The sequence below is a fragment of the Salvelinus fontinalis genome, chromosome 23, assembly GCF_029448725.1.
Source record: "Salvelinus fontinalis isolate EN_2023a chromosome 23, ASM2944872v1, whole genome shotgun sequence".
NCBI lineage: Eukaryota > Metazoa > Chordata > Actinopteri > Salmoniformes > Salmonidae > Salvelinus > Salvelinus fontinalis.
In genome coordinates this window covers 11,794,567-11,816,012 of record NC_074687.1, presented here as the reverse complement: position 1 = coordinate 11,816,012, position 21,446 = coordinate 11,794,567, and the positions used below count along the sequence as shown (strand labels likewise).

The 21,446-nt window shown below is 43.2% G+C and overlaps 1 protein-coding gene across 6 annotated transcripts; it reads left to right on the top strand.

Moving 5' to 3' along the window:
• Positions 1-63: 63 nt before the first annotated feature.
• Positions 64-16,534, top strand: LOC129820853 (homeobox protein PKNOX1-like). 6 transcript variants are annotated; one of them, XM_055877895.1, is made up of 11 exons: positions 64-153; positions 1,793-1,856; positions 3,028-3,137; positions 3,356-3,527; positions 3,820-4,008; positions 4,400-4,544; positions 4,780-4,877; positions 5,747-5,875; positions 7,070-7,146; positions 7,324-7,487; positions 9,745-16,534. In XM_055877895.1, the coding sequence occupies exons 2-11, from the start codon at positions 1,803-1,805 to the stop codon at positions 9,924-9,926; spliced, it is 1,320 nt and encodes a 439-aa protein (XP_055733870.1). In that variant the 5' UTR covers positions 64-153; positions 1,793-1,802; the 3' UTR covers positions 9,927-16,534. The 6 variants fall into 6 exon arrangements, with proteins under 6 accessions (XP_055733870.1, XP_055733867.1, XP_055733866.1 ...); XM_055877892.1 differs by having other exon boundaries at positions 83-153; positions 1,768-1,856; positions 4,400-4,514; XM_055877891.1 differs by having other exon boundaries at positions 83-153; positions 1,768-1,856.
• The last annotated feature ends 4,912 nt before the right edge of the window (positions 16,535-21,446 follow it).

The window sequence follows — 21,446 nt, the reverse complement described above, 5'->3', positions numbered from 1 at the left end:
GAACAAGGCACACCAGACGTCACATCTCCTCCCCCTCTCTATAAATATTCATGAGCCAAATATCCTGCGTGACCATGCGCGATGACGCAGCACGACAACTGCGGATCCCGATTGCTGCAGCCGCTTGTCAGTGTGACGAAGATTGGCACTCAGGTAAGCTGTCACTCAAAATCTTCTTTTTCCGTTCCCTATCAATCAAACAATCTGGGCCGCACAGAATAATGCCTAGGGCAAAAACCCGGGAGGTAGGGAGGCCAGTGGAGTTCATGTAGCATTGAATAGATGGCCGGAGCCAAGGAAGATGGAAATTACCCGAGAAAAAAATGTCGGCGTTCTAGGGGGGGTGGGAAAGAAGGATTCTGAAAAAGCAAGGGCGAGAGCTAGATGCAAGGCCCCAGCCAGTTTACCCCTTCCAGTTGAATTGCGAGTGGCACAGGGGAGGGATAGGCAGCTGTCGCTTGCTTGCTTGTTGTGGGCAAGATTTTAGAACTAAAATTAGAAACGAATATTTATAAATGATTTAACGAATAGTAATAATATTTTAATACAATGTCAATGCATATTGGATGAAATACTCGTTTATATACACTTTAATTCAGCAGCATTTTATGTCACTTTACTGTATTTTCGCGCAGCTACCTGTGAAAGTGGTAGCTAATCCGTCTCAGACACCGCTGTAAATATGGCTCTTCTGCTAACTTCACTATTGCAAACTAACGTTTAAAACAAGGACTCTTCAGTTGGTGTCGTGGCCATGAAGAGAGTTGATGCATATTACATTTAGTACACATTTGAGGCTGTTATCGCGTAATTTAGTGGGCAAAAGAAAATTCGCAATTTATTAGCTAGTAAGCTAACTAGCTAGATAGTTGCTTTCGTAAATAAACTAACGTTAGCTATTTTGTTTAGCGACCTTGTCTGAACAAGTAAACATCGCAATACATGTAGTTAAGTTTTCTGAAACTGAATTTTTACTACACTGAATTGTCTCACTCGACAGCTTTCCTTCATATGATTGAAAGCTAATCCAATAATTGCTTGCTATTGCTAACCATCAAGAAGCTAGTTGGCTTTGTTGCTGCGAGAATGGCAGCGATAAAAGCAAATCGGTTTAACATGGTGGGTGTGTGCCATCAGTTAAGACCATAGACATTAACCTGGTTTAATTATATGACATGTATGATGCTCATCGATTCGCAACATTGTTGTATCCTTGCACACGAACATAGGTCAAAGACTTACACAAAGCAGTACATTTCGAATGCCAGCGTATAAACTTCATACATTTTGTTCCCTAAGCCTTTTATATGTAAATATACATACATGTTTCATTCTCGTTGGATGAAGACCTTACAGTCAAATAGGTAGCTGCATTATCGTGTATATTATTGCACTACAGGGAGTAGATAATCTCTGTCAGAGCAATCCAGCATTGCCATGTTCTATTCATAAACATGGAAATTAATCAAGTATAAAAGTGGAATGTAATCGTGTTAAGGCCATTAAAAACATTCATATTTATATGGTTTAGACTACAATAAGGATCAAATATTTATAGCACTTGGTCTTTCAAAGAGTGAAAAATAATTCAATAGATTTTCACTGTAGTTAAGCAATTTACCTCAACCCGTCTCCATAGTGCAGTATTAGTCAATATTGTTTACCAAACACAAATGTCCGTTTTTGTAACTTGTCCTGTTTTCAAATAATCTCCATTTATCATGAAGAGTAATTTATACAATAAAAGCCTTTTTTAATTCTCAACAGTGTGTGGATCTATGTGTCTTTCTAGGTCCGCCAACATGATGGCTGCCCAGTCGGATTCCATAGACAAGTACCTGGAGGGAGAGCAGCAGGTGGGTCAGAAGGACACATTTAGTCTGAGGCTCAGTTTTGCGGCCTACTTAAACGACGACCATGGGTGTAAGGGAAGATTTTAAGTTCTTGAGTTGCTTATTTGAAGTTTGGATTTAAAAAAAAAAAGTAGAACTACTGTAATTTTTTCCTGCAGAATGTTTTTGGGTGTATTGTAATTCCTTAAATGATTTATTAGAATTTATTTAGAATGTATTGCCAAAACTACGGATGAGCAGCTTCTAACCCAAGCCATAAGGCTGCTGAACAATTAATCAAATGGCTACCCGGACTATTTGCATTGACCCCTCCCCCCTTTGTTTTCACACTGCTGCTACTCGCTGTTTATTATCTATGCATAATCACTTTACTGCTACCTACATGTACAAATGACCTTGAGTAACCTGTACCCCTGCACATTGACTTTGTACCGGTACCCCCTGTATATAGCCTCGTTATTGTTACTTAAAAAAAAATATTTTACATTAGTTTATTCATTAAATATTTTCTTAACTCTATTTTCTTAACTGCATTGTTGGTTAAGGGCTTGTAAGTAAGCATTTCACAGTAAGGTCTACCTACACCTGTTGTATTTGGCGCATGTGACAAATAAGATTTTATTTCGATTTGAGAAAATGGTGAGGACATATCAATGTTGAGGTTTTCCTGCTCTAGCAAACAAGTCTTTTTCAGCACATTTGCTCTCAATCAAAGCCATTGTTGGTTCAATCACATGGCTGGAGATGGGATTTATGTTCTTGGAAGTGAGCCTGGCTAGCTGCTGGTAGGCAGTGTGAAAATATGAGAGGAGGAGCACGTTGGCTTCCAATCACTGAAGGTGTCTGAATTAATTCGCTCAAAGACAAGCTTGGTGTAGCTATCGGTAATGGGTAAACATGATATGCCACGACTCATGTTTCTATTCTACTCCTGTCCAAAGAGACACTGACAACCTCTGTATCATTCACCCATTTGAGAATAATTTAGCTAGGCTATTTCCTTCCATTGTGTACTGAGAAAACAGTCCTCCAACCTATTACCAATGCCAACAAGACCAATCTTCTCATGGCTTATTTAGTAATTGTTGAGGCAGGGTTCTGAGCGTTACCTAACCACTACTATTGCTCCTCACTCTGCTTTCATCTCATCTCCCTCGCTTCCGTTTCTCTCCAGATGCAGGGGGTGGAGCAGGCAGACGGTGAGGAGGGTTTGGATGCAGCCTCCAGTCCAACCCCCACTGAGCCCCAGACCCCCATGGATGTAGATAAGGCTTCCATATACCGGTACACCCCCTGACTCTGTTGACCCCCTGACAAAGCTTTGGTCAACGCCCACCTCAATTACTTTCAAAAAGGAAATGCTGCTGTCAGTCGTAGATGTTGTCGGGGCTTTATGTGCCCTACTAACGAAAATATAGAGTTAACACGGCCACGTGTAACATAAAAGTAAAATTATGGCAATTTAGTGATGTCTCTTCGTGTGTCTGTGTGTGTTGTTGCAGGCATCCCTTGTTTCCTCTCCTGGCCCTGCTCTTTGAGAAATGTGAGCAGTCTACGCAGGGCTCAGACTGTGTCACGTCAGCCAGCTTCGACGTGGACATTGAGAACTTTGTCCGCAGCCAGGAGAAAGAGGGCAAAGCCTTCTTCAGTGAGGACCCTGATCTGGACAATCTGGTGACCTCATTTGCTGTTAATATTCTTTGAATGATTTTCCATCACAATGACCTCTAGTGACACTATTCATACATTTATGCAAATGACACATGGAAAGTGAGCTACTGTTTCGTTGGCGCTGTTTGATGAAGCCAGTTGGCCACACATAAACATTACAACAGCCTTATACTAAAGTATCTACCAGTGGAATAAATTGTGTATTTACTATAAGACTACTATGCACATGCCATTTTCAATGCAAACGTCCTGGCCTCTCATAACTCCTCTCTCTGACCTGACCTTTGACCCCTAGATGGTGAAGGCCATCCAGGTGCTGCGGATCCACCTGCTGGAGCTGGAGAAGGTCAGCGACCTGTGTAAGGACTTCTGCAGCCGCTACATCTCCTGTCTCAAGACCAAGATGAACAGCGAGACACTGCTGAGTGGAGAACCTGGCAGCCCCTACTCATCTGGACAGGGTTTCTCCCCCACCAAGATCCAGGTACACACACCCTGCCATACAGATATATATTTGCTGCCGTCATACACACCCATTATGAATCCACAATAAACACACCCTTGTATACTGCAATACACACACCCTTGTATACTGCAATACACACACCGTTGTATACTGCAATACACACACCCTTGTATACTGCAATACACACCCTTGTATACTGCAATACACACACCCTTGTATACTGCAATACACACACCCTTGTATACTGCAATACACACCCTTGTATACTGCTATACACACACTGAATCTGTAAAACATAGATCACACCTTGCCTATTATATACACACATATATACACACATGATGCTATATACACAGACTATTGACTGTGAAGACTCCGTTTAACCTCTGTGTGTGTGTGTGTCGTGCAGACGTCCAGCTCTTTCACAGGAACCCTCAGTCCCCAGGGGATTGTGGTGCCAGCATCGGCCCTGCAGCAAGGCAACGTAACCGTGACAACTGTCAACCCCACACAGGTTATAGCAGGTATGTCACCCTGGCATACAACAACCACAGGTAGAGCCTCAGACACCAACCCCCACCTCAATAGGAATCATAGGGGCGGTTTCCCGAGCACAGATTAAGTTTAGTCCTGGATTATATTTCAATGGAGAGTCCAGGACGAGCGAGGCTTAATCTGTGTGCCGGAAACCGGCCCTTAGCGTACATCTGTCTGTTTCTGTACCAGCAGTTTATGAAAATAAATAAGGACTAGTCTGAAAGCATTGTTGGGTCCTTGTGTTTCCTCCAGGTGGCACAGTCTACCAACCAGTTACAGTAGTCAACACACAGGGCCAGGTGGTGTCACAGACCCTCTCGCCCCAGACCATACGTATCCAGAACACACAGGTAAGACACACAAACACATCTGGAGGCTGACATTTACTGCCCGCGGAACAGCACCCCCCCACGCTGCCCGCTGACCAGCCCCCCTCCCACGCTGCCCGCTGACCAGCCCCCCTCCCACGCTGACCAGCCCCCTCCCATGCTGACCAGCCACGCTGCCCGCTGACCAGCCCCCCTCCCACGCTGCCCGCTGACCAGCCCCTCTCCCCCGCTGATCAGCCCCCCTCCCCCGCTGCCCACTGAACAGCCCCCCTCCCACGCTGCCCACTGAACAGCCCCCCTCCCCCGCTGACCAGCCCCCCTCCCACACTGCCCACTGAACAGCCCCCCTCCCACGCTGACCAGCCCCCCTCCCACGCTGAAAAGCCCCCCTCCCACGCTGACCAGCCCCCCTCCCACACTGCCCGCTGAAAAGCCCCCCTCCCACGCTGACCAGCCCCCCTCCCACGCTAAAAAGCCCCCCTCCCACGCTGAAAAGCCCCCCTCCCACGCTGACCAGCTCCCCTCCCACGCTAAAAAGCCCCCCTCCCACGCTGAAAAGCCCCCCTCCCACGCTGACCAGCCCCCCTCCCACACTGACCAGCCCCCCTCCCACGCTGCCTACTGACCAGCCCCCCTCCCACACTGCCCGCTGACCAGCCCCCCTCCCCCGCTGACCAGCCCCCCTCCCCCGCTGACCAGCCCCCCTCCCACACTGACCAGCCCCCCTCCCACGCTGCCTACTGACCAGCCCCCCTCCCACACTGCCCGCTGACCAGCCCCCCTCCCACACTGCCCGCTGACCAGCACTCCTCCCACGCTGACCAGCCCCCCCCCCTCCCACTCTGCGTAAATGTGAAAGAATATAGAAACCTAACTGTATCTCTCTTCAGCTCCAGCTGCAGCTCAACCAGGACCTGAGTTTCTTCAACCACGACGACAGCTCACCCAAGAACAAGCGTGGCGTTCTTCCCAAACAAGCCACCAACGTCATGCGCTCCTGGCTCTTCCAGCACATCGGGGTGAGTCGAACACAGGCACACTCTATAGGTTTACAACCTGGAATGATTCTGGGATTTGATTGGCTTGCAGTACAAGATGAAAACACTAACTACTTAAAGGAAAGGTTCACCCATTTTGAACGTTATATTGTTTTTGTACATCTCTGAGTGATGTTCTATCTATTCCCCTGGGTCATTTCATGTTTTCATTTGTAGCTTGAGTTATTGGCATTTTTTAAGCAGGCAGAAACCCAGCCAGTATCACGTAGTATTGTGACGAAGTCTCTCTCACTATACTGGAATACGACTTTTAGATGGGAAAACGTCTATCAAACATGTCAGATTTCAATACTGGTCGATGTCATAACTCTGGAGGATGTCTTCTCTCGTATGAGCCTATGATCGTATTTTTGCGATACTCCTACCTCGAGAAATGTGTAATTTAAGCACATTTCTCCTTTGTCTGCCTCTTCAGTCCTGGGTGCAATGCATGGTGCCGTTGCCAGAGATATTATAGAAAAGAGATAGTAATCCAATGAATGAAGGAATGAGTTAATGCCCCACCCAGCAGACTGTCGACCAATTGCGTTCACGTTGTCATGCTGCGTCACGCGGTTGCCAAGCTAATCGTCACACAATTCCTTCTCAAAGTCAGTGTATGTCGAAAAATTTTCCTATTTTCCTCGAAAGTACGTAATGTTACGATTCCAAAGCTACACGATACTACAGATAGCAAGTTAATTATCTCGGGAAAAATGTGTAAAGTTGTACATCTTGTTGATGAAATTCGTGCTAATATTTGGGTTTTGACCCAGTGTCCAATAGACTCCCATTCACTCCTGTCCCAGAATGGTTCAGATTGCACACGCAACCCATTGACGTAGCATGGGCTACGTTTCCCATCTCCTCAAAAGTATTTCTGCCTTTGAAAATGTCAGACTCCACTCTGTGAGTAACGTTACATGCTGATATGTTCTTTGGTATTATTGTGTGTAGCTAGCTAGCTGGCCAGCCCATAGAGAGAGCATTTCATTGTGGATTTGAGCTGCAACAGATTTCCACAAATATTTTTCCCTGTTGCTACCAACCTTATTATGAGGCAAAATGAAGCATTTGTTCACAAGTTCTTAATATTGTTATTTAACACTGTAAATTATAGGAATTAGTGGTTTTGGGTGGATTTTTCCTTTAATGACTGTTGTCTTATTTCTATAGCACCCCTACCCCACAGAGGATGAGAAGAAGCAGATCGCTACCCAAACTAACCTAAGCCTCCTCCAAGTCAACAACTGGTGAGTTACATGAACCCATGCCACACTACCATGAACTATCACCTAAGATTATGAAATACCATAAAGAACAACCTCTCCTAGCGTGAACCAATCCAATAATGTGTCAAGTTTAGTGATTGGTCAAACCCCTTGTTTCCCCTCTTGTGATTGGTCCAACCTTTCCTCCTTCTCTCTCAGGTTCATAAACGCGCGGAGGCGAATCCTGCAGCCCATGCTGGACGCCAGCTCTTCAGAGACACCCAAAAACAAGAAGAAACCTCCTCCGAACAGGCCGCTACAGCGCTTCTGGCCTGACTCCATCGCCACGGGGATGACCCAACAACAGGTCCAGATGCCAGATGGTACTTAATTTTTTTTTATTATTTCACCTTTATTTAACCAGGTAGGCTAGTTGAGAACAAGTTCTCATGTGCAACTGTGACCTGGCCAAGATAAAGCAAAGCAATTCGACACATACAACAACACAGAGTTCCACATGGAATAAACAAAACATACAGTCAATAATACAGTAGAACAAGTCTATATACAGCATGTGCAAATGAGGTAGGATGAGGGAGGTAAGGCAATAAATAGGCCATGGTGGCAAAGTAATTACAATATAGCAATTAAACACTGGAATGGTAGAATGTGCAGAAGATGAATGTGCAAGTAGAGATACTGGGGTGCAAAGGAGCAAGATAAATAAATTAATACAGTATGGGGATGAGGTAGTTGGATGGTCTATTTACAGATGAGCTATGTACAGGTGCAGTGATCTGTGAGCTGCTCTGACAGCTGGTTCTTAAAGTTAGTGAGGGAGATATGGGTCTCCTGCTTTAGTGATTTGTGCAGTTTGTTCCAGTCATTGGCAGCAGAGAACTGGAAGGAAAGGCGGCCAAAGGAAGAATTGGCTTTGGGGGTGACCAGTGAAATATACCTGCTGGAGCGCGTGCCAAGGGTGGGTGCTGCTATGGTGACCAGTGAACTGAGATAAGGCGGGGCTTTACCTAACAGAGACTTGTAGATGACCTGGAGCCAGTGGGTTTGGCGACGGTATGAAGCGAAGGCCAGCCAACGAGAGAGTACATGTCGCAGTGGTGGGTCTTATACGGGGCTTTGGTGACAAAACGGATGGCACTGTAATAAACTACATCCAATTTGTTGAGTAGAGTGTTGGAGGCTATTTTGTAAATGACATCGCCGAAGTCAAGGATCGGTAGGATAGTCAGTTTTACGAGGGTATGTTTGGCAGCATGAGTGAAGGATGCTTTGTTGCGAAGTAGGAAGCCGATTCTAGATTTAATTTTGGATTGGAGATGTTTAATGTGAGTCTGGAAGGAGAGTTTACAGTCTAACCAGACACCTAGGTATTTGTAGTTGTCCACATATTCTAAGTCGGAACCGTCCAGAGTAGTGATGCTGGATGGGCAGGCAGGTGCGGGCAGCAATCGGTTGAAGAGCATGCATTTAGTTTAACTTGCATTTAACTTGGCTTTCGGAGATCTTAGAAATGCAGGGTAGGATAGATATAGGTCTGTAGCAGTTTGGGTCTAGAGTGTCTCCCCCTTTGAAGAGTGGGATGACCGCGGAAGCTTTCCAATCTATGGGAATCTCAGATGATACGAAAGAGAGGTTGAACAGACAAGTAATAGGGGTTGCAACATTTTCGGGAGATCATTTTAGAAAGAGTGGGTCCAGATTGTCTAGCCCGGCTGATTTGTAGGTGTCCAGATTTCGCAGCTCATTCAGAACATCAGCTATCTGGATTTGGGTGAAGGAGAAATGGGGGAGGCTTGGGCGAGTTGCTGTGGGGGGTGAAGGGCTGTTGATCGGGTAGGGGTAGCCAGGTGAAAAGCATGGCCAGCCGTAGAAAAATGCTTATTGAAATTCTCAATTATAGTGGATTTATCGGTGGTGACAGTGTTTCCTAGGCTCAGTGCAGTTGGCAGCTGGGAGGAGGTGCTCTTATTCTCCATGGACTTTACAGTGTCCCAGAACCTTTTTGAGTTTGTGCTACAGGATGCAAATGTCTGCTTGAAAAAGCTAGCCTTAGCTTTCCTAACTGCCTGTGTATATTTGTTCCTAACTTCCCTGAAAAGTTGCATATCACGGGGGCTATTCGATGCTGAGGCAGAACATCACAGGATGTTTTTGTGCTGGTCAAGGGCAGTCAGGTCTGGAGTGAACCAAGGGCTTTATCTGTTCCTGGTTCTACATTTTTTGAATTAGGCATGCATATTTAAGATGGTGAGGAAGGCACTTTTAAAGAATAACCAGGCATCATCTACTGACGGGATGAGGTCAATATCCTTCCAGGATACTCGGGCCAGGTCGATCAAGTGACTTGCTACACTGCTCATTGGATAAGCACTGCTATGTTTCAAGAGTTGCTAGAGCTGTTGGCCATACTTGTTTTTAAGGTAACTAGGCGCAAGCGCTTACTGTAATGGAAATGATAGCCACATGGAGAATTCAGTCACAAGGCAAATTCAAGGCTCCCTTGTTAAAGCGACTTATTTCACAATGGGACTCACTTTGTGTGGAAATAAGACACTAGAGAAAAACATGAGCGCTATCTGTGATGCCACTGACGTCCTCTCCTGGTCGTCTGTTCACCAGGAACCACGGTGATGATGAGTGTGGAGGGTCTCCGGAGCCTGACTTCAGACGGTGCCACGCTGGCCGTGCAGCAGGTGATGATGGGCGGGCACAGCGAGGACGAATCAGGAGACAGCGGGGACGAGGACGATGATGACGACATGACTGGGCTGGGCCTGGACAACAGCGACTCCCTTCAGTAGGACACAGACGTACTGTACACACACACACGAAGACATACACACTTAAAAACAAACTTTGTGTGCTTTGTTTTAATATGTATGTATATATATATGTGTATGTGTGTGTGTGTATATATATATATATGTGTGTGTGTGGTGGTTAAGACCTTCAACTGACACATTATGTAGGTAGGCTAACAATGAATAAGGCGGGCTGATAATGAATAAGGCGGGCTAACAATGAATGAGGCGGGCTGATAATGAATAAGGTGGGCTGATAATGAATAAGGCGGGCTGATAATGAATAAGGCGGGCTGATAATGAATAAGGTGGGCTAACAATGAATAAGGTGGGCTGATAATGAATAAGGCCTGCTGATAATGAATAAGGCGGGCTAACAATGAATAAGGCGGGCTGATAATGAATAAGGTGGGCTAACAATGAATAAGGCGGGCTGATAATGAATAAGGCGGGCTGATAATGAATAAGGCGGGCTGATAATGAATAAGGCGGGCTGATAATGAATAAGGCGGGCTAACAATGAATAAGGCGGGCTGATAATGAATAAGGCGGGCTAACAATGAATAAGGCGGGCTGATAATGAATAAGGGGGGCTAACAATGAATAAGGCGGGCTGATAATGAATAAGGCGGGCTAACAATGAATAAGGCGGGCTGATAATGAATAAGGCGGGCTGATAATGAATAAGGCCTGCTGATAATGAATAAGGCGGGCTAACAATGAATAAGGCGGGCTAACAATGAATAAGGCGGGCTAACAATGAATAAGGCGGGCTAACAATGAATAAGGCCAATGAATAAGGCGGGCTAACAATGAATAAGGGGGGCTAACAATGAATAAGGCGGGCTAACAATGAATAAGGCGGGCTAACAATGAATAAGGCGGGCTAACAATGAATAAGGCGGGCTAACAATGAATAAGGGGGGCTAACAATGAATAAGGGGGGCTAACAATGAATAAGGCCTGCTAACAATGAATAAGGCGTGCTAACAATGAATAAGGCGTGCTAACAATGAATAAGGGGGGCTAACAATGAATAAGGCGTGCTAACAATGAATAAGGCTGGCTAACAATGAATAAGGCGGGCTAACAATGAATAAGGCGGGCTGATAATGAATAAGGCGGGCTGATAATGAATAAGGCGTGCTAACAATGAATAAGGCGGGCTAACAATGAATAAGGCCAATGAATAAGGCGGGCTAACAATGAATAAGGCGGGCTAACAATGAATAAGGCCTGCTAACAATGAATAAGGGGGGCTAACAATGAATAAGGCGTGCTAACAATGAATAAGGGGGGCTAACAATGAATAAGGCGTGCTAACAATGAATAAGGGGGGCTAACAATGAATAAGGCGTGCTAACAATGAATAAGGCCTGCTAACAATGAATAAGGCGGGCTAACAATGAATAAGGCGTGCTAACAATGAATAAGGGGGGCTAACAATGAATAAGGCGTGCTAACAATGAATAAGGCGTGCTAACAATGAATAAGGCGGGCTAACAATGAATAAGGCCTGCTAACAATGAATAAGGGGGGCTAACAATGAATAAGGCGTGCTAACAATGAATAAGGGGGGCTAACAATGAATAAGGCGTGCTAACAATGAATAAGGGGGGCTAACAATGAATAAGGCGTGCTAACAATGAATAAGGCGGGCTAACAATGAATAAGGCGGGCTGATAATGAATAAGGCGGGCTAACAATGAATAAGGGGGGCTAACAATGAATAAGGCGGGCTGATAATGAATAAGGCGTGCTAACAATGAATAAGGGGGGCTAACAATGAATAAGGGGGGCTAACAATGAATAAGGCGGGCTAACAATGAATAAGGCGGGCTAACAATGAATAAGGCGGGCTAACAATGAATAAGGGGGGCTAACAATGAATAAGGGGGGCTAACAATGAATAAGGCGTGCTAACAATGAATAAGGCGTGCTAACAATGAATAAGGGGGGCTAACAATGAATAAGGCGGGCTAACAATGAATAAGGGGGGCTAACAATGAATAAGGCGTGCTAACAATGAATAAGGCGTGCTAACAATGAATAAGGGGGGCTAACAATGAATAAGGCGTGCTAACAATGAATAAGGCGTGCTAACAATGAATAAGGGGGGCTAACAATGAATAAGGCGGGCTAACAATGAATAAGGGGGGCTAACAATGAATAAGGGGGGCTAACAATGAATAAGGGGGGCTAACAATGAATAAGGCGGGCTGATAATGAATAAGGCGGGCTGATAATGAATAAGGCGGGCTAACAATGAATAAGGCCAATGAATAAGGCGGGCTGATAATGAATAAGGCGGGCTAACAATGAATAAGGGGGGCTAACAATGAATAAGGCCAATGAATAAGGCGGGCTAACAATGAATAAGGCGGGCTAACAATGAATAAGGCCAATGAATAAGGCGGGCTAACAATGAATAAGGCGGGCTAACAATGAATAAGGCGGGCTAACAATGAATAAGGCGGGCTAACAATGAATAAGGCGGGCTAACAATGAATAAGGCGGGCTAACAATGAATAAGGCGGGCTAACAATGAATAAGGCGGGCTAACAATGAATAAGGCGGGCTAACAATGAATAAGGCGTGCTAACAATGAATAAGGCGGACTAACAATGAATAAGGCGTGCTAACAATGAATAAGGCGGGCTAACAATGAATAAGGCGGGCTAACAATGAATAAGGCGGGCTAACAATGAATAAGGCGGGCTAACAATGAATAAGGCCAATGAATAAGGCGGGCTAACAATGAATAAGGCGGGCTAACAATGAATAAGGCGGGCTGATAATGAATAAGGCCTGCTGATAATGAATAAGGCCTGCTGATAATGAATAAGGTGGGCTAACAATGAATAAGGCGGGCTGATAATGAATAAGGCCTGCTGATAATGAATAAGGCGGGCTAACAATGAATAAGGCGTGCTGATAATGAATAAGGCGGGCTAACAATGAATAAGGCGGGCTGATAATGAATAAGGCGGGCTGATAATGAATAAGGCGGGCTGATAATGAATAAGGCCTGCTGATAATGAATAAGGCCTGCTGATAATGAATAAGGTGGGCTAACAATGAATAAGGCGGGCTGATAATGAATAAGGCCTGCTGATAATGAATAAGGCGGGCTAACAATGAATAAGGCGTGCTGATAATGAATAAGGCGGGCTAACAATGAATAAGGCGGGCTAACAATGAATAAGGCGGGCTGATAATGAATAAGGCGGGCTAACAATGAATAAGGCGGGCTGATAATGAATAAGGCGGGCTAACAATGAATAAGGCGGGCTGATAATGAATAAGGCGGGCTGATAATGAATAAGGCGGGCTGATAATGAATAAGGCGGGCTGATAATGAATAAGGCGGGCTGATAATGAATAAGGCGGGCTGATAATGAATAAGGCGGGCTGATAATGAATTGCAACACACACTAGAACCAAATCAGAGCCATTTTTAATGCTCTGCTAAAAATAGGATGGCTCAGATTATGTATGTACTGTAGATAGACTGGTATTGCATCGCAAGTACACAAATGCGCGTTACACATAAGTATACGCTCTCTCGATCGGTTTACACAGAGCACAACCACTGGACATACGGGATCACTCCCGATGTCCCTTTAATGAATGGAGTGTCTTGTGTGTGAGGAGTTTGATATCAGAAAGCGTTTTTACTACCGTCGTCTGTGTGTAAGCCAGTGTTTTTCTGTATAATATCAATGTTCCAAAAGCCCGAGAAACGGAAGCAGCAAAAAAAAATCATGAAGTGTTAAAAAAAAACACTCTGAAGCTCCGTTACTAAATGGTGAATGATTTCTTATTTTTGATTTAAATCTCTTTTTGGATGCCAACACTTTCAAGTTGTATCTGTAATGGGTTTTGTTCACTTTGCATGACTGTGTTTGATTACATGTGCCCACTCTGATTAGGACTGGCTTATAGGCAGAGCCCATGGCTTACAGGCAGACCCTATAGGTCCAGCAGAGCCCATTAAGGAAAATTAAAGTAAAGAGGCTTATTTTTATATACAAACGTGAGAAGTATGCTTTTTGTTTGTTTGGTGTTCTCTTGTTTTGTTTGGAATGTTTATGTACAAAAAGTTTTGTTATTGAAGCTAGCGGCCCTGTTTTCCAGGGTCCAATTAAGTTTTCTAAATATTGATGACAAATGAGAAAAAAATGTGATTATGTCAAATGGTTTTTAACGCGATCCGAAAAAGGCCTTATTTACAGTTAACTGCCAAAATAATGGAAACACTTAAGTAAATGAGGGATACAAAGTATATTTAAACCAGAAGGTTCTACACAGGGTCTGGTTCAGGAGTTTAATAAACACATTAACATCCCATCATGCTTAGGGTCAGGTATTAAAAATGCCCAGTTGTTGATTTATTATGGCTAGAAGAGGTCTCCGTGACTTTGAAAGAGGGGTCTCAAAGGAGCACAAGCTGTTTTTAAAGTGTGTGTGTGTCTCAGTTACCAGATCTCTACCAAATGGAACACTTATGGGAGATTGTGGAGCAATGCCTCCACAATCTCGTTCTCCACCACCGTCAATAGAACACTAAATGATGGAACGTCTCGTAGAAGAATGGCGTTGCATCCCTCCAGTAGAGTTCCAGACATCCGTCGAATCAATTTAACGGCACATTGAAGCGGCTCCTTCTGGACCTACACCCTATTAAGTCGGGGTTTCCGTTATTTTGGCAGTTACCGGTATGTTCTTTTTGTAAAGACATAACTATAGTGAAAAGCACAGAAAGCCTAACTAGTAGAAGCTACACTGCCCTATGTTTTTATTTGGACAGCGAAGCTAAAACTTTTACTTTGGCACTTGAGTATACTCCAGCATTTTGGGATTTGAGATCAGATGTTTATATGAGGTGACAGTACAGAAAGTCACCTTTTTTATTTGAGGGAATTTTCATACGTATCTGTTTTACAGTTTAGAAGTGAATGCACTTTATGTATCTAGTCCCCACTATTTGAATAACTATTTGGACAAATTAACTTTATAGTGTTTTAACAGTTTGTAAAAAATGTTGTGGTATTTGATTCCATATTCCTTGTACACAATGACAACATAAATCGTGTGACTCTAGAAACTTGTTGGATGCATTTGCAGTTTGTTTTGTTTGTGTTTCGGATTATATTGTGCCCAATAGAAATGAATTTAAAAAATATATATTTTACCTTTGTTTAAATAGGCAAGTCAGTTAAGAACAAATTCTTATTTTCAATGACGGCCTAGGAACAGTAGGTTAACTGCCCTGTTCAGGGGCAGAATGACAGATTTTTACCTTGTCCACTCGGGGATTCGAACTTGCAACCTTTCGGTTACTAGTCCAACGCTCTGACCACTAGACTACCTAGTGAAATGAATGGTGTCATTTTTGAGTCACTTTTATTGTAAATAAACACTGGTACGTTAATGTGGATGCTACCATGATTACGGATAATCATGAATTAATCGTGAATAATAATGAGTGAGGAAAGCGAAGGGCATAAATGTCATACCCCATCCAAAAATGCTAACTTCCTGTTACTGGTAATGCTGAGAAGTTAGCATGTGTTGGGGGCATGATCTTTGTGCTTCTGTAGATGCATGAAGTGCATTCATTTCTAAACTGTAAAACAGATATGTATGAAAATACCCTCAAATAAAAGGTGACTTTCTGTACTGCCACCTCATATAAACATTTGATCTCAAATCCCAAAACGCTGGAGTATAGAGCCAAATTAAAGATTTTAGTGTCACTGTCCAAATAAATACATAGGGCAGTGTATATACCTATAGGGAAAGTAGTCAACGGAAGCTAAACTACAGTAGGGTGACGTAGCTATGGCATAGTAATATGTTACATTGACAATTGCAGTTGGGATTGAAATTCAGAAATAAACTTGATTTGCAGTACCCTCATTTTCTGCAAACAAGTCCAGTTTTGCCAGTGTGTCATTTTTAAAAATAATTTATAATAGTTCCGTAGATGTCACTCTTTCAAGTGCACAATTCAGTATACTATGCTTATTGCAATGGTCACAAGGAACTGAAATAGATATTATGGTACTTAGGCAGACAGATCCACAACACAGAGATACAGTACAAATGCAATCACAGTCTAAAAAACCATGGTTATGTTGCATGCATTTAATCTTTTTTTTAATGTACATATACATATTGCATTAGAAGCAGAGAGCAGTTGGGATCCTCTGACCTCACAGGCAGCACATTGGTCCTCAGTTTGAGAAGGACTGGAGTACTGTGGCTGATCTAGGGATAGCTTTTTAAGAATGTTTTCCAAAATGCGCCATCTTCTATTCTAATATTATTGCATAAAGTTCAGGGCCTTTTATTGTTGGGAAAACCTGCACCAATGTACTGTATATTTCCAATCTTATGCTTCTATTTTCTGTCATTCAGAAAACCTGACATGAGATTAGATCCAAGCTGAGTGTTTCTGGCTCGGGATCAGGTGGCTCTCAGCTGCACTCTCTCTCACATATCTGCTGTTTTTTTAATTTTATTTGTTTAATCTACTGTTGACTTTTCTCTGTCTGTTTGCCTTAGAGCTTTTCTATTTTGGAATAAATGATGCTTAACCTCTACTGTTGTGTTCCTCTGCCTTCATTGTGCTTGCTTGTAGACATGATTTGTGACAAAAGTCAACCCCTACAAAGGTTACGGCAGGTATGTCAACATGACATACCACTCAGACGCCAAGCACCGCCGTCCTCACCTTGATAGATGATATGGCTGGGCAACAGCAACCCCTTGCTGTAGGATACACACCAATAGACAAATACACTCAAACTTTGTGTGCTCTAGGATACCACATTATTAGGGTGAGGCACATGGGCTACTAACAGCTTACTACACAACACACACTTAGTATTACTTTCTTAGCTACAGTATACATTTCTCCTTGGCATACAGTATTACATAATTTATGCAGCAGCATATAAGACATTTTTGGACTTGTGCTGTGCTCACTTGAACAGGAAGGTGGCGTGGCGGTCCTTGTGGGAAAATTGTCATCAAACTTTCTCACAGCTTCCAGCTTCCAGTTGTTTTTATTTTATTTTTTATTACCCCCCTTTTTCTCCCCAATTTCGTGGTATCCAATTGTTAGTAGTTACTATCTTGTCTCATCGCTACAACTCACGCACGGGCTCGGGAGAGACGAAGGTCCAAAGCCATGCGTCCTCCAAAACACAACCCAACCAGCCGTACTGCTTCTTAACACAGCGCGCATCCAACCCGGAAACCAGCCGCACCAATGTGTCGGAGGAAACACCGTGCACCTGGCGACCTTGGTTAGCGTGCACTGCGCCCGGACCGCCACAGGAGTCGCTGGTTTGCGATAAGACAAGGATATCCCTACCGGCCAAACCCTCCCCAACCCGGACGACGCTAGGCCAATTGTGCGACAGAGCCTGGGCGCGAACCGAGAGTCTCTGGTGGCACAGCTAGCGCTGCGATGCAGTGCCCTAGACCACTGCCCCACCCGGGAGGCCAGTTTCCAGTTGTTTTGAACGCGGCAGACGTCATGCTGGATTGAGAGCATTGAGAGCATGGCCAGTGTATTCAACCAGTTCTGGCCCATGAAGTTGAATGTTTATCCTTCTAAGCTTGGAAAAGAGACCCTCAAACCCAGACTTGGACCACACACCCACTCCACTGAATAGCAGTCTAGTGATTGCTTTACAACGCTTGCAGTTAGCCACTGATTACTTTCAAACCACTCATTGTTGAATTTGGAATTTCCAACTTGTGTGATGTTTATGTCCAATGGCCGATGAGCACCGCTACATTTTATCTATAATTTTTCTTCATATGACATGGATTGAAAATCATTTGCCAGTAGATGGTCAATGTGATTCATGATGATGACTGCTTGTCTAGCTTACTAGCTAAGATTTTGAAAGTATGATGTTGACATGATCAGTCCAATCAAAGTGGTAGATATGTGACTTGACGTCATTTTATCTATGGCCAATGACCTTGAGCCTTCTTGGATGGGCACTTTAATGTAACTATGGCAGCACCCAAGGGGCTTGAATTTTCCATCTCTCCCTGTAGATTTTTCTGTGACGTAGTGTCCCCATGAGTAACAGAACACTGAGACAATCACGGCACAACTAGAGAACATTACCAACCCCTACGCCCCGTATTTTCCGCTGGCTGCCACACCACCACAGAAAGCACTGAGCTAGGCTGAAACACCTGCATTTTGGAGCTGCTTTACTCAAGAAAGCAACAAAAAAAAGACAGTTTGTATGCAGCTTTATTAACTGAATGATTACATATATATATTTTTTTAACATTATTTGCAAACTGATATGTGACACGTATTAATGCCAAAATAACATAGCTAAACAGGTGAATGACAGGTCGCCACTGCTTGACAATCATACCGGTGCGCCTGGTACCTACACCCATACCCCGTTCAAAGGCACTTAAATATTTTGTCTTGCTCATTCAAAAATCCTTCTTTAACCCGTCACCTCCCCTTCATCTACATGACATCAATAATGGATCATAGCTTCCACCTGGCCAGTCTACATTACCTTTAGAAAGTATTCATACCCCTTGACTGAATTCAGCCTGAATTCAAAATGGATTCAATATTTTACCCCATAATGACAAACTGAAAACAGGTTTTTAGAAATCTTAGCAAATTTATTGAAAACCAAAAACAGAAATATCTCATTTACATAAGTATTCACACCACTGAGTCAATACTTTGTAGAAGCACCTTTTGCAGCGAATACAGCTGAGTCTTTCTGGGTAAATCCCTAAGAGATTTCCACACCTGAAATGTGCAACATTTGCCCATTATTCTTTTCAAAATTCAAGCGCTGTAAAATTGGTGGTTGAGCATTGGTAGACAAGCATTTTCAGGTCTTTCCATAGATTTTCAAGTAGATTTAAGTCAAATCTGTAACTTGGCCACTCAGGAACATTGTCTGCTTGGTAATCACATCCAGTGTAAATTCTGTACAGCACTTCGAGATATTAGCTGATGTACGAATGGCTATATAAAATAAACTTGATTTGGCCTTGAGTTTTAGGTTATTTTATTTAACTAGGCAAGTCAGTTAAGAACAAATTCTTAGTTACAATAACAGCCCACCCCGTACGATGCTGGGCCAATTGTGCTCCACCCTATGGGACTCCCAAGCACAGCCAGATGGGATTCAGCCTGGATTCGAACCAGGGACTGTAGTGATGCCTCTGCACTGAGATGCAGTGCCTTCAAATGCTGCGCCACTCACTCACTGTCCTGTTAAAAGGTACATTCATCTCCCAGTGTCTGGTAGAAAGCAGACTGAACCAGGTTATTTTTTATCCTGATCAACTCCCCAGTCCTTATCAATTACAAAGCATACCCATAACATGATGCAGCCACCACTATGCGTGAAAATATGGAGTGGTAGGCATTGGATTGGCCCAAACATAAGACTTTGTATTCAGGACAAAAAGTGAATTGCTTTGCCACTTTTTTACAGTAATACTTTAGTGTCTTGTTGCAAACAGGATGCATGTTTTGTAGTATTTTTATTGTGCAGACTTCTTTTTCACACTGTCAGTTATGTTGTGGAGTAACTAAAATGTTGACCCATCCTCAGTTTATCACAGCCTTTAAACTGTTTTAAAGTCATTGGTCTCATGGTGAAATCCCTGAGTAGTTTCCTTCCTCTCCAGCAACCGAGTTAGGAAGGACACCTGTATCTTTGTAGTGACTGGGTGTATTGATACACCATCCAAAGTGTAATTGACTTCACCATGCTCAAAGGGATATTCAATGTCTTTTTTTGGTCCCTTCATATATTTTACTACATTTAGGCTTGCCATAACAAAGGGGCTGAATATTTTTTTCAACATAATCTTCATACATTTTTTGTTAAATTTTCAAAACAGAAATCTACTTTGACATTAAGACGTGTATGCAACGACATTTATCTCTCAATGTAATCAATTATAAATTCAGGCTGCGACACAAAAATGTGGAAAAAGGAGTTTGATTACTTTAGAAAGGCACCGCATGTCATGGAAAGCAGATGTTCTGTACACTCAGTGTATGCTACCCTTATCTATTTACATCCCATTCACAGAACCAATTTCGCCTCGACAAACGCTACAGCTTACGCAATAGTGAGTCAATATCAAGAGTTCAACTGAACACAACCCCTGGCTCATGTGAAAATTGCACATGACAATACTGTAAACTGCATCGAACTCTATAAATGTATGTATAAAACAAACGGGCCTCTAGTGTTCATGGGCTAATCAGAACTAGGAAACTGAACTTTTCGACATGCTATCTGGTTCTGGTTAACGCGCCGCTTACAACCAGTTGGCTAATCGGAAACGCTAGTTCCCAAGTTCCGACTAGCACTTGAACACAGAAATTCTTCACAAGTAGTAATTCAGAGTCAACTCTTAAACCAGGATACTTGTAGGATGGACTACTTCCCTTTTCTCCGCGTTAGGTCAGATGGATCAACTTGATGGCAGGGGGGTGCTGCTGGCAAACAGGATAATCAACTGATCCTACATGTACTTAATAGGATTTATGTTGTATGCTTAAACCAATCAACTTGGCACCATGAATAGCCCAGTTGCCATTTGCGGGTGGACGCGACAGACCCATGTGTCCATACCTAGAGCATTAGCTCACCAGTGGCCATGCAATTTAGATAGGCCGGATTTAATATTCAGAGCGTGAGCATAGTACCTTTAAGAATTTGCACAGACTACAAAAGCCATGACATTTACAGGGGTTAAACATTATGGCTTACATCCACATACATTGCTTTTACTCGCCCATGGGTCAGATTAAGGAACCGCAGTAGAAAAATATTAATTTTAACAGTAGAATCACATTGTGGGAGAAAACCCATTTATAATTTCACAGAAATAAAAGTCATCCCAGTGTCCTGAAATTAGACATTTAATTTGCAAATTCACCAAAAATACATATCAATCAAAAGCTCAAGGATGTCCTATTGCAGTATTGAGAAGTAGGTGTCCTGACATGTGCCCTTTGATATTTTGCTTTCAACCCACAGAATGCTACACACGTTGTTCTTTGACAATTCACTATTCAGCTGGAAAGACAGCGACAACAAAAGCAAGATACTATATATCAAAAGTGGAAGAGAGATGAGGTGTAAACAATTTAATAATTATAGCACTCAAAATAAATGACATTACTTCAAATCTATTGGAAACATTTAAATATACATGTATGTATTGTGTTCCCCTGTCTAATTTTCAACTGAAAGTATTCTGCAGCAGGACAATTCCCCAAGTTCTCAACAGGCCGGGACAAGTGCAATACCATACAAGTAAAAAGCATTGCTACCTAGCCCAACCTGCACAGAAAGGGATTGTTATTCTGACGAAAGGATTACATTAATCACTGCTATGATCAGTTTTGCATGGATTTGCACAGCGGTACATTAAAGAGCTGAAAGCAAACCAGCAAAACTAACCAGAGACCAGTGGCTCCAT

Excerpts from the sequence above, each read along its gene's own strand:
- LOC129820853 (XM_055877893.1), top strand. The coding sequence starts at position 1,324 with ATGTTTCATTCTCGTTGGATGAAGACCTTACAGTCAAATAG. Across the intron at positions 1,365-1,792 it reads AAGACCTTACAGTCAAATAG|GTCCGCCAACATGATGGCTG; the intron begins GTAGCTGCATTA and ends GTGTCTTTCTAG. Across the intron at positions 4,545-4,779 it reads CTGGCATACAACAACCACAG|GTGGCACAGTCTACCAACCA; the intron begins GTAGAGCCTCAG and ends TGTTTCCTCCAG.